At 41.8% G+C, this 15,803-nt stretch overlaps 1 protein-coding gene across 1 annotated transcript; it reads right to left on the bottom strand.

The window, feature by feature from the left end:
• Nucleotides 1–2,216: 2,216 nt before the first annotated feature.
• LOC139540875 (FYN-binding protein 1-like) lies at nt 2,217–15,779 on the bottom strand. Its single transcript, XM_071344893.1, has 14 exons — nt 15,658–15,779; nt 6,268–6,895; nt 5,812–5,908; nt 5,530–5,627; nt 5,254–5,291; nt 5,078–5,103; nt 4,695–4,830; nt 4,252–4,414; nt 3,933–4,098; nt 3,495–3,558; nt 3,145–3,307; nt 2,870–2,900; nt 2,682–2,723; nt 2,217–2,480 (listed from the first exon to the last, which is right to left on the bottom strand). The coding sequence occupies exons 1-14, from the start codon at nt 15,658–15,660 to the stop codon at nt 2,474–2,476; spliced, it is 1,662 nt and encodes a 553-aa protein (XP_071200994.1). The 5' UTR covers nt 15,661–15,779; the 3' UTR covers nt 2,217–2,473.
• Nucleotides 15,780–15,803: the final 24 nt, after the last annotated feature.

The following is a 15,803-nucleotide window of genomic DNA, read 5'->3' as shown; positions in this document are numbered from 1 at the left end:
CAGAAATAAAGGAACTTAAAATCAAGAAAATCAACCAAGACAAAAAAGACAAGGCGAGGACAAAGTCTACTTCTGGAGAAACCCTGACAAAAGAGGTCCTGATCCTCCTCTCCATGAGACAGACGCATAAGGGAGGCCGCTTCCTTCTATCCACTCCCGTCTGACCAACGCTCTACAACCAGCGCATCATCCGCTTCCAGTGCCAGTTTTTTATCCGACGAGAGACTGGGCCGACGGAAGGAAGGAGGTGGTCGCGGGCACGCGCACCGACGAGATGCCGCACCCGACGGGGTAAGAAGAAACGACCACCAGAGGCAGAACCCACCGGACTGAGTGTCTTTAATTTATCAAGCAAGATATTGAGCCCTGCCCATGTCTCATTGCAAAGGACACGCTCTATTATTGAATCTCTTGATCCTCTCCCTGATAATACTTTGTTAGTTACTTTTGATGTTGAGTCGTAATACACAAATATTCCACATGAGGGCGGTATTGAAGCTGTGGAACATTTTCTTCTGCAACGTGACCCTAATGAACTACCTTCCAGTGCATGCATTATAACATTGGCTGAAATAGTACTCACACATAACTACTTCATGTTTCTAAGTGATTTCTTTATTCAGACGAAGGGTACTGCTATGGGATCCCCTATGGCTCCTAACTAAGCTAATTTGTATGTGGGTTACATGGAGAAACAGTCCATTTTCAATCCTCTCAAAAATATTTACTTGCCTAACATTATTATGTGGAAACGGTATATTGATGATATTTTTGTTCTATGGAGGGGTGATGCAAAACAGCTCCAGGCGTTCCATGCTTTTCTTAACTCCTGTTCTGAGCATCTGATATTTACTATGCAATCTGACACACGTCAAACCAGTTTCCTTGATCTTCTGATCTTGTGTGAGGATAATGTTCTCTACGCCGATCTTTACAGGAAACCTACTGATCGTAACAGTTTGTTGAGGGCTGATAGTTGTCACCCACTTCCTTTGAAAAACTGTTTGCCCTACAGCCAATTATGTCGAATCAAAATAATTCAGATTTCGACAGAAATATGGCTGAGATGCAAAGAAAATTCAAGGATAAAATTGGTCAGATTAATACTGCCATTGAGAAAATTAAAAACAAAACAAGACATGGCCTTTTCAAGGTCAGTCTCGCAAAAAGAAGCATTCTTGCGTTCTAACTACCCGCTATTCAAAGTGCTCTGAACAAATTAAGGGGATCGTTCACAAACATTGGCACATTCTAAAATCCGATGACAGTATCGGTCATGTGTTTTCGGACCCTCCCTTGGTCGTATTCTCGCGGAGCAGAAATCTCAGAGATCAATTGGTAAACTCTGGTTTACCACCCCAAGATATCCCTGCACAACGTCTATTTGCGCCCTTACTGGATGGCAACTATAAGTGTAATGGCTGTGCTCAATATAATGGCAGTTATAAATGTAGATCCTTCAAACACCCCCAAACGGGGAAACAGATCCCAATCAACGGTGTTATCACGTGCTCCACTAGGCAGTTATTTGTCTTATAACGTGTCCTTGTGGTAAAAAATGATGTGGGTAAAACAAAGCGCCAATTAAAAGTACGATTCTCGGAGCACCGTAGCACCATTAAGTGCAAAAAATCGATTTACCCAGTTGCGGTCCACTTTTTGGAAGTAAACCACTCGATTTCGTCCCTACGTTATATTGGTATCGAACATGTGACCCTCCCTAGGAGAGGGATTTATTGTTCAAACGAGAGGCTACCTGTATCTTTAATTGAAAGACCCTTGCTACCTTCGGTCTCAACGTAGCCTTTGATCTGAAGCCATTCTTGTGATTATTGGGATTTTGCTATTGTAAATGTTTGTAGGCTTAAAATTGTATCTATGATCGTATGCTATCCATTTATGTTTTTTGTATGCTATTTTAATATATGATAATTAACCAATGATATCAGGCCACACCCGGGCATGATTACAGACACCTGTGTGTGTCCTTTGACACTATATAAACTAGTCACCCCGCAGTGTTTGTCATTATACCCTGATGAAGACAGCTTATCTGTCGAAACGTTGGATATTAGGTTATTAAATTATTGCATCCGAGCTCCTAGAGTGTGCGGCTCTCCTTTAATTTTTCAAGTGTTCTATTCCGCTAGTCAGCACCTCGCCGAAATGGGTGTTTCTTTCGCCTCTAGTAATAACACATGATAACACACAATAAATATTGACAAAAAAGAATTTATTTTTCAAAAAATAATCTCAAGAATCCAGGCCATGAACAAAGCATAGTGTATAGTTTTCAAATTGCTGCAAACAACATTCATGCCCCGATTGTTCTTTTAATTCTTAGGAAGTGTGTGTGAGTGTGTGTTTCCATGGAAGACGAGCATTACTGTTAGTCCAGTATTGGGGATTCGCATTGCTCAGGAGTGGAACAGGGCTTCAGTGGATTGTGTCATTATAGACATTGTCGTTGTCATTAATATCTGTAAGGCAGTCAGGAAAGGGGTTAAAACGTCTTGCGCTTTTCCTACTAAGCATATACACCGAGTAAACAAAACATGTCTAGGAATTCGGGCCGACCAGGACAATGACGTTGTAGTCTCTCCACTAGCTTGACTTACAGTAATACTTCCTGCGTAGCACCCTTTCAAGAAACCAGAGTAAAATGTTAAAACATAACATACCGTTGGATATGATCGACATCGTCATAAACATCATCCCCTTCTCTGAAAAGGAATATTGAAAACCGTATTTACCAGAATATTATGACACAGTTGTCAACAGCAAAATATGATACCAGTGACTGAATACCAGGGATTCTGGATTCATAATCTACCGATAATTGTGTTGAATAAATATATAAGAAACCTACGCCTGAAGAAGAACCCTGTGCACATATCCATCTGTGAGAGAAAGAAAATGAGGCAATAATTAGAATAATGACACATGCTAGAAAAATTTATCAAAACAGATCATTTTCTAGAATCTCTTATTGATTATTAGGCTGTACTACAGACAAAAGGGGAAACCTTTTAGTTAGTTACCAGTATCTTTGGCTGTACTACGAACATACATAGCCCAATAGCCTAATCAGATATAAAACTGACTTTTACAGACTTGTCACTAGAAGGTGATGTATTCACATACATTTCCCCTGCTTGTTGCGACACAGGACTTTTTTGTCACTGGTGACTTGAATGACCTCCAGGATCTCTCCTTGAACCACAGCTAGATCCGTCCCCCCTGTCTTCTTGATGCTTGCGTTCGGGTCAACCATCATGCTGTGTAACACCAAAATCGGTCCCTCAAACTGACAGAACAAGATAAAAGTTCTGTTGGCTTCTTTTTTTTATATGACTTGGTAATGTCATATGACATGACATCGTTGAGTAGGCTAATAGTGAGTAATCAAGCTTTTCAGGGCGTGCACATGAATTGCGGCAAAAAGCAATTTTCAACAGTTTCTTGAAGATTCACAAGAAGAGCAAAATATGTACCTTAAACTTTTTTCTAAATTCCTTTTCGTCTTTCTCCAGCATCTTTCTCATTATTGGATCTAGACTGGAACATAAAGACACACATCCTTTTGTGTGATCACAAAAAGTTGTTTTTGTCCTATTTCAGTAGCCAACTTTATTTCTTATTTCTTATTTGTAGCCATTAGCAACTACTTTATTTATATTCAGTGTAATGCATGCTCTATGCAACAGACATACAAGCTAAACTGTATACAACATTTTTATTTCATGTTTTAAGTAAACATACAGGCCAAATGTGGCAAGCTATCAAATCAACACCACACTCAGAAAAACCACAGACTGAGAAAGTAGTCATAGTCATCTATGTGTGTGTGTGTGTGTGTGTGAGAAAGAGAGAGAGAGAGAGAGAGAGAGAGAGAGAGAGAGCGTTTGCATATTTGTGTGTGGGAGAGCTACCTGTTCATGTTTTCTGAGGAGTCAACATCATAATAGATGTCATTGTCTTCAAAAGGGATGGGAGGTAGTGGTGGTGGCAGTGAGGGGTCAGGCACTTTGGACAGTTTGAGTTTACATTTCACTTCCTCATTATCCACATCCACACATGTGCTAATGATGTAACCATCTGCAAAGCAACACTTCATTACTGTCTTTTGGTAGTTTTAGGTACACAAAATGGGTGGTTTTCAGAATTGTCACAGCACATATCGAACTAGTATAAAATATGGAACAAATATGGGCTGTTTAGTTCTATGGAATTAAATAGTGTTTTACTCACAGGTGCCAGTCAGTGTGCGGGCCAGCCACCTGCCCTCGGGGTTGTTCTTAACCCGTATGATCTCCACTCTGTTTCCCTGCCGAACACTTAGATCATGCTTTCCCCCCTGCCAGTCGTGTCGAACCCTGCCCATGTGAAGGACCTCTATGTCCCCAGTCCCCAGCTGTGGAAGGGTAAAAGTAAATACATACAGAGGGTTGTAAAGTGCTTTTTCTAGCCTACAGAGATGAATGAGATCTCTGTTCTGCATGTGTGATTACATTACTGTATTTCCATATTAAGCAAAAATACTCATAATAACAGGTGTTTTCCTTAAGAGATTATCCAAAACTCTGAAACGTGTTTCGATATTCATATGTAGCAAGTGAGTTATGACAGAGAGGTTACTGTTTTGGGGGATTTCCCAAAGTGGGTGGTTAGCGCATGGAAATGTAGTGTATCACCTTAAATTTCTTTCTGTATTTGTTGTCCCTTTCCAGTGTTTTCTTTTGATTTCTCTTCTCCTGCTCTTGCTGCCACCTCAACTCTTTCTGTTTCTTCTTATCAGAACTTGTGTTTTTCACCTCCTGTTCATTGCCTCTGAGATTTCAAAAGACAAGAGACATGAGTGGTCAGTAATACTATTTGCAGTGGACAGCTCTTTCGCCCATATAAACATATTATAACAGATATGGGACTATTCAAATGTTTTCCATTAGCCTTGTGATATGAGTTGTTACAAGTGTGCTATGACAGGCATTGCAATGTCTACTTGTAAGACAAGCATAAACCCAATATATTTTAACTCAACATACAATATGTAGTTATATTGCAATACTATACTTACTTATAGACGTCACTTCCATCGCTCCTCTGCAGCCAGGAATAAAAAGATAGATTCAAGGTAAATGTCATGAAAAGCATGTTTTTCAAGAACAGTATTTCAGAAGTAATTCAGAAGCAGTGTTCAGCATTAATGCTCACTGATGGTAAACATAGAAGGTTCCCACAGAATGTTCTTACCTCATCTACTTGTGAAGAACTATTGTCATTCCAGGAGTCTGTGGGTGAAATAGCAGAAAAGACCATTGATGACATGCATGAACAAGTGATAAACATGTCAAATACATGCATTATGGAATGATGGATTGAGATACAGTATGTGTATATAACACAAGCGTTGACGTAAATCATACATTCATGTCAACTCAAGTCATCATGATTCAGCACTAAATTCACAATAGCTAGTGCATCTCTTGCATGTGTTCATGGTTAAATAGCAGGTATTTTCAGTCATACCACTCATGTCCCAGCTCCCTGGGTGATTTAGGGGTGGGGGAGGCGGTTTCACATCAAGGCCTACATCATCATATTCCCCCTGGTCGTCCTCGAAATTTCTAACGAGAACAGAGGGAATAATACATCAAGTGGAAAATGTACCCTTTTCAGTGTTCCTGTACAGTAACCATTTGCCTACATAGTAATGAAAAAAAACGCCAAAATATAAGAACGACTTCCCAATCTTGGTTCATACTATCACTTTAACACTCGACACTTGACATTTCAAGTGAGCACACTCACACCGGGGTACACTGCCGTGGAAGGCTGCTGGGCTTGGTTGGAAGTCTTGGGGCGCCAGAGGGACTGGCTAGCCCTGGGAGAGACTGACTACTGCCACCTGAGGAGAACAGAAACAACCTGCACTGTAGGTTTACAGTAGGTCTGAAATTAATTCAATATTAACCGATTTATTACAGGGCAGTGTTCTGCAGCGGCAGTCTGAGCACTTCTTTTCATCATTCATTTCTTACAGAATATAAGACAATAAAAACTTTTTAGAGCGAGACATGTAGAGGCTTTAACTGGTAACCAGATAAGGCACACAGCATACTTGACCTTGATAGGTTGTAAATGAACAGATGACTTGCCTGTGCTACTATGCTGCTTACAGTAAGTGCATACATGTGTTCAGTCAGTTTTCCCCTTTTACACTTGTAATGGAGGGGGTGCTTTTTCATTGGAAATCAAGCTGCTTACCGTCAGTCTTCCTTAACCCTGGTCGCCCTGCGAGGTGTGGTGCCCTGGTGTCTCTCTGATGGGCCTGCAGGTTGACGTGAGGGGGCCGTCTGGGTTTTATGGGTCTGGGAGCCTCAGGGGGCAGGGCCCTTCTCAAGGGGGTCACCCCTGTCAGATTTCTCTGGCTGGGCAGGGAGGGGGTCGTCGGCTTGGTAGGGCCGGGGTGTACTCCCTTATGCTTCAGCATCATGTTCTGCAGGAGCTCCCCAGTGACTCTCACCCTCCCTTGTTGGTCTATGTTTGTCGGTGAGGGTGCTGGTCGGGGCAGCTCTTTGGCGGCTCTGTGGGGGCGGTGTGATGGTGGAAGGTGGGGGGCGGACATGCCCTCCAGTTCAGCCCTTACATGTCGTGGTGGTAGCCTCTGAAGGTCCGGGGAGTAGCTTGATCCAGGAAGTGGTGGTGTGGGAACCATAAGCATGAGTTTATTTCGGACCCCTCCGTTTGCTGTAACACTGACGTCTGCCAACCACGGGCCTCCTCTCCCAAATCCTCGCAGTGGAGGTTTTGGAGAAGTGCTGTCTCGACTACCTGCCATGTCAGCCTTGGCATGGAACCTGGCCCTCAATGCACGAACATCCACACTCTCCCCCTGACAGAGATGTAGCAAGGTGAGAATGGAGCTGCTTAGTTTGTAAGCAGGAAGTTTGCATAATAACAATACCAGAGCAACAACCCCCACACACCTCTCTTTCTTCACACACCCATTCCATAGAATCATTCAAATCATCTAAACACTACAGGTCTACTGACATTTAACATGTTATGTTTTAAGTTCCTCGACGTACACATCACGGACAAACTGAATTGGTCCACCCACACAGACAGCGTTGTGAAGAAGGCGCAGCAGCCTCAGGAGGCTGAAGAAATTCGGCTTGTCACCAAAAGCACTCACAAACTTCTACAGATGCACAATTGAGAGCATCCTGTCGGGCTGTATCACCGCCTGGTACGGCAACTGCTCCGCCCACAACCGTAAGGCTCTCCAGAGGGTAGTGAGGTCTGCACAACGCATCACCGGGGGCAAACTACCTGCCCTCCAGGACACCTACACCACCCGATGTCACAGGAAGGCCATAAAGATCATCAAGGACAACAACCACCCGAGCCACTGCCTGTTCACCCCGCTATCATCCAGAAGGCGAGGTCAGTACAGGTGCATCAAAGCAGGGACCGAGAGACTGAAAAACAGCTTCTATCTCAAGGCCATCAGACTGTTAAACAGCCACCACTAACATTTAGTGGCTGCTGCCAACATACTGACTCAACTCCAGCCACTTTAATAATGGGAATTGATGGAAATTTATGTAAAAATATATCACTAGTCACTTTAAACAATGCCACTTAATATAATGTTTACATACCCTACATTACTCATCTCATATGTATATACTGTACTCTATATCATCTACTGCATCTTGCCATCTTTATGTAATACATGCATCACTAGCCACTTTAAACTATGCCACTTTATGTTTATATACCCTACATTACTCATCTCATATGTATATACTGTACTCTATACCATCTACTGCATCTTGCCTATGCCGTTCTGTATGTACATATCTTTATGTACATATTCTTTATCCCTTTACACTTGTGTGTATAAGGTAGTAGTTGTGGAATTGTTAGGTTAGATTACTCGTTGGTTATTACTGCATTGTTGGTACTAGAAGCACAAGCATTTCGCTACACTCACATTAACATCTGGTAACCATGTGTATGTGACAAATAAAATTTTATTTTATTTGATTATGTGCACCCAAACCACATGTCACATGCAAGCCAGACTACCATATAACCAGTAAGGGCAGATGTTCTGAGATGGAGGTCATGGCACAGCTATCAAGTGTAGGTCAGATTGTCACGGACAATGCACTTGTATGATCAATGTTACCTCTGAAAAAATTGGGAGGTCTTTGCTGATATAAGGGTTAAAAAAATGAAACAATGAAGAGATGCAGGAAGTAACTACAACCACACACCTATGAACCTCATGTATCCCTCTGCAGTGGTTGCCATAGAAATGGCAGTCGCAGTCATAAGTGGGCCAATGAGGTGCATGTTTTGCTATTGATATTTTTATTGGGACACGCAGAGGAAATAAGAAAGACCTGTCTCTGTACCACAACAGACGGAGCCTATCTGGCATTGTTCTCGAGCTCTTGCTTACTCAAAACAGAACGGCATGCCCTTTGACATTTGCATTGCCTCTAGATAGAACATTCCAAAATTGTCTGAAAGAGTTCACGAGTTATATTATTAACATATAGGCGTAGTTTGTGTATGGCATAGGTGTATAAAGGCTAAAGCAAAATTGGTTACCAAATAATAAAAACCTGATTAAACAAATATCTAATTAAATAGGAGATCTAATTAAATTGTGCACACCTGGCAAACATCTGGCAACCACCTAGACTTCATCACTGCTCTGACTACTCTCCCTTCAAATAGCCCTCAGTAGCCTCTGTCGTCAGGCAGTATTGGTCTTGGTTACGTTCAGTACGCTGCTCCTGTTTTATATGATCTTCATGTTTATTATTATTAAACTCACCTTCTGCACCTGCTTCCTGACTCCCTGTGTATACATTACAGAATACTGCCTCACGAAAATATGGAAGCAGCAGAAGTTAAGGATATCTCCCAGATGGTCGACGTATAGGAACACCTACTCCGGCAACACCATGACCAGCTAGCTCAACTGGGTACGGTAATAGATGAGGTCCTCCATGTTCTCCACCACCTTTGACAACACCCGAGAGGATTCAGCTCCAACTAGCAGAGGACCCTCTACACCGATTCGTCCCAGCAAGCCAGTCCCCCAGCTCATCCAGCAGTCCGCCCAGGTCAGCAATGCCCTATTGTTTCTCCCGGACAAATATGACGGGACTTCCTACTCCAGTGCTATCTTTATTTCGCCCATCAGACAGGAGCCCCCACCACCGAGAGGTCCAAGGTTGCCACAGTATGCCCTCACCTTCTGCACCTGCTTCCTGACTCCCTGCGTATACGTTACAAGAATACTGAGTGTAAATAATTCACTGGTGATATCAATGATTCCTCTCATCACTGACTGAACCACTATTTTTTACACAGATAAATAACAACCAATCAAATGGCTTGAGTACAAATTGAAATGTTCCACTTAATTGAGTCATTTACAAACTGTAAAGCAGATTATTTCCACACTACATCCTGATGATCAATTTATAGTGGACATTATTTTGTTCTTTAGCTACCTAAATCTAGATGAATTATATTCTAACCTGCAGCATTGTTTGTAAGTTGGATTTGTTAACTGAATCAGAGAACAGTGAAATGAATCATGGCCCATCTAAACAAGTGATGATTGTATCACAGAGTAGGCAGCATGTGAAAGTCACTCTTTGTCTTTACCATACAGCAGTGGTCACCAACCTTTTCTGAGTCAAGATCCTAAGTCAAAATGCAAGCAGAGATCTACCACTCAGATTTCTTTCAAACATGAAACTAAGCCTATGCAACATTAACCAATTCAAAACAATTCTGTAGCAATGAGGTTTATGCCCAATACACAGTGGCGACCCATCATTCAGGGCAATGCCCCACCTGTTTTGAGCCCCACCTGTTTAGCTCCAAAAATAAAATAATAACAGTGAAAAAACTTTTTTTTTTTTTGCAGTTTTTGCATGTTATTTTTGGCATTAATACATGCCACATATCAGTTTGCAAACAATGTAAAAAATAATAATTGAATTAATAAAGCTGCATTGCTTTCTTGAGTAAGTAATCTCCAAAATGCAGGTGTTTCAGCCTAGCTCAGTGCTTTCTGTGGTGGTGGGGCAGCCAGCGGAAAATACAGCGCGTAGGGGTTGGTAATGTTCTCTAGTTGCGTCGTGATTGGCTCAGTGTTCTGTCACTCATTGGGACTCTACGTCACCGCAGAATCTACAGGGAGAGCTCGAAAATTCAAGCACCTTGGGTCCTACCATAGAGTTACATTAGAAATGCCCATCCAAGAAGGCTCAAAGTCATTGGCCACAGATAGAATGACGTCAAATCACGTTCTAGCTACCATAGCTTTGATTGGACCGATCATGTCAACATCATACTTTCAAAATCTTAGCTAACAAGTTAGACAAGCAGTCATCAGGTGGACCCTCTACACCGAATCACGTCGACAAATCCTTTTCAACCCTTGTCATATGAAGAGAAATTATAGAGAAAACGTAGTGGTGCTCATCGGCCATTGGACATAAAATCACACAACAAGTTGGAAATCGCAAATTCAACAATGAGTGCTTTGGAAGGAATCAGTGGCTAACTCCAAGCGTTACAAAGCAATCACTAGCCTGCTATTCAGTGGAGTGGCTGTGTGGTCCATTCTCACCTGTCTTGAAAGCACCATAAATCTCGAGAATGCCAGACTTTGATGAGAAAGTTTGATGACAAAATTTGCCCACAAGGACCGCCGCGCCACCTTCCTGTTCAAGTGGGCACAGCGCAACAAGGTGAGTCCAAAATTGTCTTCTATGCTGCTGCATAAATTATGTAATATGCCAGGGAGATACAGTTGAAGTCGGAAGTTTACATACACCTTAGCCAAATACATTTAAACTCCGTTTTTCACACTTCCTGACATTTAATCCTAGTAAAAAATCCCTGTCTTAGGTCAGTTAGGATCACCACTTTATTTTAAGAATGTGAAAGGTCAGAATAATAGAAGAGAGAATGATTTATTTCAGCTTTTATTTATTTCATTACATTCCCAGGAGGTCAGAAGTTTACATACACTCAATTAGTATTTGGTAGCATTGCCTTTAAATTGTTTAACTTGGGTCAAACGTTTTGGTTAGTCTTCCACAACTGTCCCACAATAAGTTGGATGAATTTTGGCCCATTCCTCCTAACAGAGCTGGTGTAACTGAGTCAGGTTTGTAGGCCTCCTTGCTCGCACAAGCTTTTTCAGTTCTGCCCACAAATTGTCTATAGGATTGAGGTCAGGTCTTTGTGATGGCCACTCCAATACTTTGACTTTGTTGTCCTTAACCCATTTTGCCACAACTTTGGAAGTATGCATGGAGTCATTGTTCATTTGGAAGACCCATTTGCGCCAAGCTTTATCTTCCTGACTGATGTCATGAGATGTTGCTTCAATATATCCACATAATTTCCCTTCCTCATGATGCCATTTATTTTGTGAAGTGCACCAGTCCCTCCTGCAGCAAAGCACCCCCACAACATGATGCTGCCACCCCCATGCTTCACGGTTGGGATGGTGTTCTTCGGCTTGCAAGCCTCCCCTTTTATCCTCCAAACATAACGATGGTCATTATGGCCAAACAGTTCTATTTTTCTTTCATCAGACCAGAGGACATTTTCCTAAAAAGTACGATCTTTGTCCCCATGTGCAGTTGCAAACCGTAGTCTGACTTTTTATGGCAGTTTTGGAGCAGTGGCTTCTTCCTTGCTGAGCGGCCGTTCACGTTATGTCGATATAGGACTCGTTTTACTGTGGATATACAGTGGGGAGAACAAGTATTTGATACACTGATGATTTTGCAGGTTTTCCTACTTACAAAGCATGTAGAGGTCTGTAATTTTTATCATAGGTACACTTCAACTGTGAGAGACGGAATCTAAAACAAAAATCCAGAAAATCACATTGTATGATTTTTAAGTAATTAATTTGCATTTTATTGCATGACATAAGTATTTGATACATCAGAAAAGCAGAACTTAATATTTGGTACAGAAACCTTAGTTTGCAATTACAGAGATCATACGTTTCCTGTAGTTCTTGACCAGGTTTGCACACACTGCAGCAGGGATTTTGGCCCACTCCTCCATACAGACCTTCTCCAGATCCTTCAGGTTTCGGGGCTGTCGCTGGGCAATACGGACTTTCGGCTCCCTCCAAAGATTTTCTATTGGGTTCAGGTCTGGAGACTGGCTAGGCCACTCCAGGACCTTGAGATGCTTCTTACGGAGCCACTCCTTAGTTGCCCTGGCTGTGTGTTTCGGGTCGTTGTCATGCTGGAAGACCCAGCCACGACCCATCTTCAATGCTGTTACTGAGGGAAGGAGGTTGTTGGTGTAGATCTCGCGATACATGGCCCCATCCATCCTCCCCTCAATACGGTGCAGTCGTCCTGTCCCCTTTGCAGAAAAGCATCCCCAAAGAATGATGTTTCCACCTCCATGCTTCACGGTTGGGATGGTGTTCTTGGGGTTGTACTCATCCTTCTATTCCTCCAAACACGGCGAGTGGAGTTTAGAGCAAAAAGCTCTATTTTTGTCTCATCAGACCACATGACCTTCTCCCATTCTTCCTCTGGATCATCCAGATGGTCATTGGCAAACTTCAGACGGGCCTGGACATGCGCTGGCTTGAGCAGGGGGACCTTGCGTGCGCTGCAGGATTTTAATCCATGACGGCGTAGTGTGTTACTAATGGTTTTCTTTGAGACTGTGGTCCCAGCTCTCTTCAGGTCATTGACCAGGTCCTGCCGTGTAGTTCTGGGCTGATCCCTCACATTCCTCATGATCATTGATGCCCCACGAGGTGAGATCTTGCATGGAGCCCCAGACCGAGGGTGATTGACCGTCATCTTGAACTTCTTCCATTTTCTAATAATTGTGCCAACAGTTGTTGCCTTCTCATCAAGCTGCTTGCCTATTGTCCTGTAGCCCATCCCAGCCTTGTACAGGTCTACAATTTATCCCTGATGTCCTTACACAGCTCTCTGGTCTTGGCCATTGTGGAGAGGATGGAGTCTGTTTGATTGAGTGTGTGGACAGGTGTCTTTTATACAGGTAACGAGTTCAAACAGGTGCAGTTAATACAGGTAATGAGTGGAGAACAGGAGGGCTTCTTAAAGAAAAACTAACAGGTCTGTGAGAGCCGGAATTCTTACTGGTTGGTAGGTGATCAAATACTTATGTCATGCAATAAAATGCAAATTAATTACTTAAAAATCATACAATGTGATTTTCTGGACTTTTGTTTTAGATTCCGTCTCTCACAGTTGAAGTGTACCTATGATAAAAATGACAGACCTCTACATGCTTTGTAAGTAGGAAAACCTGCAAAATCGGCAGTGTATCAAATACTTGTTCTCCCCACTGTAGATACTTTTGTACCTGTTTCCTCCAGCATCTTCACAAGGTCCTTTGCTGTTGTTCTGGGATTGATTTGCACTTTTCGCACCAAAGTACGTTAATCTCTCTGAGACAGAACACGTCTCCTTCCTGAGCGGTATGACGGCTGCATGGTCCCATGGTGTTTATACTTGCGTACTATTGTTTGTACAGATGAGTTTGAAGGTAGGCCTTGAAATACATCCACAGGTAACCCTCCAATTTACTCAAATTATGTGTTAGCCTATCAGAAGCCTCTAAAGCCATGACATAATTTTCTGGCATTTTCCAAGCTGTTTAAAGGCACAGTCAACTTAGTGTATGTAAACTTCTGACCCATTGGAATTGTGATACAGTGAGTTATAAGTGAAATAATCTGTCTGTAAACAATTGTTGGAAAAATGACTTGTCATGCACAAAGTAGATGTCCTAACAGACTTGCCTAAACTATAGCTTGTTAACAAGAAATTTGTGGAGTGGTTGAAAAACGAGTATTAATGACTCCAACATAAGTGCATGTAAACTTCCGATTTCAACTGTATGTATACTGTAGCTAAGAAATTCATACTAAGTGTATGTTGTGTAGTAAACTGTTAGTAGCCCATGTGCCTCACCCTAATAATTTAGTCACTTTCCCCCTACTGTTCTGACTTGGTGGTGCACATGTAGCCTATAGCCTGTTTTAGAGAAATGTCATCATCGAATATTGTAAGAGCTTCCATTGTCTGCTTATATGCCCACATTATTTATCCTACGGTTCTGACTTGGTGTACAGGGAGAATATGTAAGAACGGCCCATGTTCTGAATTCAAATTTCAAAAGTGCTGAACAAATAGTTATATTGACTACGTCCGTCTTAGCTCGCTCATTAATGTCTTAATCGAAATTACGGATTGCCTCTTATCCTCTCGTAGTCCCCTTATACCATAGTTTGTACATCTCAATTGTCAGTATTTTTTTATTGTTGTGTTGTGGCTTTGCTGGCATGCAGCTCCCCCCTTAAAGAATTGATTTTGCCCCACCAAGATATACAAGTTAAAATTGCCAATGCCAATACATTATCACTTGAATTGTCCTGCCAATGTTGTTCTTCTCAGACCATTTTGAATTATATTTAATAATTTGTAGGTCTATGATCACATCGGTAAAATATATTTTGTTGTATTACTTGTGAGGCACATCCAAGTGAGCATAATAATAGTTTTTTTATGGACTGATGGCCTGCATCTGATGGTCATTCTGAAGGGAGGGCGCAGCGGTGAGGCTCACTCACTTTGTTATAGTCATTCATTGTAGCTGCAGTACATTTTATGACTTATACAAGTGTTGAACAAAGTTGACAGTGCTGAATAACAACTTAAACATGAACTTACTCATAAAAACAGCAGCTCTTTGTTGTATTCGTTGAGTCTCTCTCTTGTCATGGTTTTACACGTTTTGAAATCTCACAGTATCAGCTTTGCTGTGCGTTCGAGGCTTATATTTACAGTCTATGACTCGAGGAAATTGTGCAGACGGTGATCTGAGCTATCTGATTTGCCAGCGGTAGGTCTATAGTTGCACTTGATTTGCTCTCTGGGCTCTGCCGGGTAGGCGGAATTCTACCTTCAGACACATGAAATGGATCAAAATGGGAACACCTTACCTTCCCGGAGCTAGGGCTGATGCTGAACCAAGTACACGTAACTCCAACAGCGCGAAACCAATAAAAAAAGGCTTTATCGTTGTTTTTTACAGAAATGTTCGGTGATTTACTAAGAATGCCTTGGAGATCAACCAGTCGATCGTGACCTAACAGTTGGCGACCCCTGGCATACAGAGATAGATGTTATGTAAATATTTAAAGTTTAACGTGGTTTATGGATGCCATGACATCGAAAACCCATCTCAAGAAGGTATTATTAGAAGCGCGATAATAGGAATAAACATGAAACCGTAACGGGTTACAGAGAAAGTGCGAATATGTGCTACAAAGGCTGCGTTTAAACAGGCAGCCAAATTGTTATATTTTTTCTACTAATTGGTATTTTGAAAAATGGCCTATAATTGGGCTAAGATCAGAATTGGGTCTGCCTGTGTAAACGTAGCTTTAATGCGCTACAGCAAATTTATATCCCCATTTTATTATAGCCTATGCATAGGCTGTCCAATAGTATTAATCTAGTATTGTTCAATAGTATTCATATTTTGCATGTTTTTCTATATATTTTCATCAATGTTTAAGTGATATCTTACCATCTTTGTCCGTGTGAAGTTTAACTCCAATTTAGATTAAAATTAGGTGGTCCATGTTGAACTCGTATTTTGGGTGCCATTCAAACATGCTGCGCTATATTGTTCCGTTGGTTACTCAATGGATATCCCCAATGCTAAATCAGGAA

Source organism: Salvelinus alpinus, chromosome 16 (genome assembly GCF_045679555.1).
Source record: "Salvelinus alpinus chromosome 16, SLU_Salpinus.1, whole genome shotgun sequence".
Lineage (NCBI taxonomy): Eukaryota > Metazoa > Chordata > Actinopteri > Salmoniformes > Salmonidae > Salvelinus > Salvelinus alpinus.
This window is presented reverse-complemented; position numbering and strand designations above follow the sequence as displayed.

What these genes read in the sequence shown, in the direction of transcription:
- LOC139540875 (XM_071344893.1), bottom strand. An exon ending in AGGGAGCTGGGACATGAGTG is followed by an intron (nt 5,292 to 5,529) that starts GTATGACTGAAA and finishes TTTCACCCACAG; the next exon opens with ACTCCTGGAATGACAATAGT. An exon ending in AATTTAGAAAAAAGTTTAAG is followed by an intron (nt 3,308 to 3,494) that starts GTACATATTTTG and finishes TTGTTCTGTCAG; the next exon opens with TTTGAGGGACCGATTTTGGT.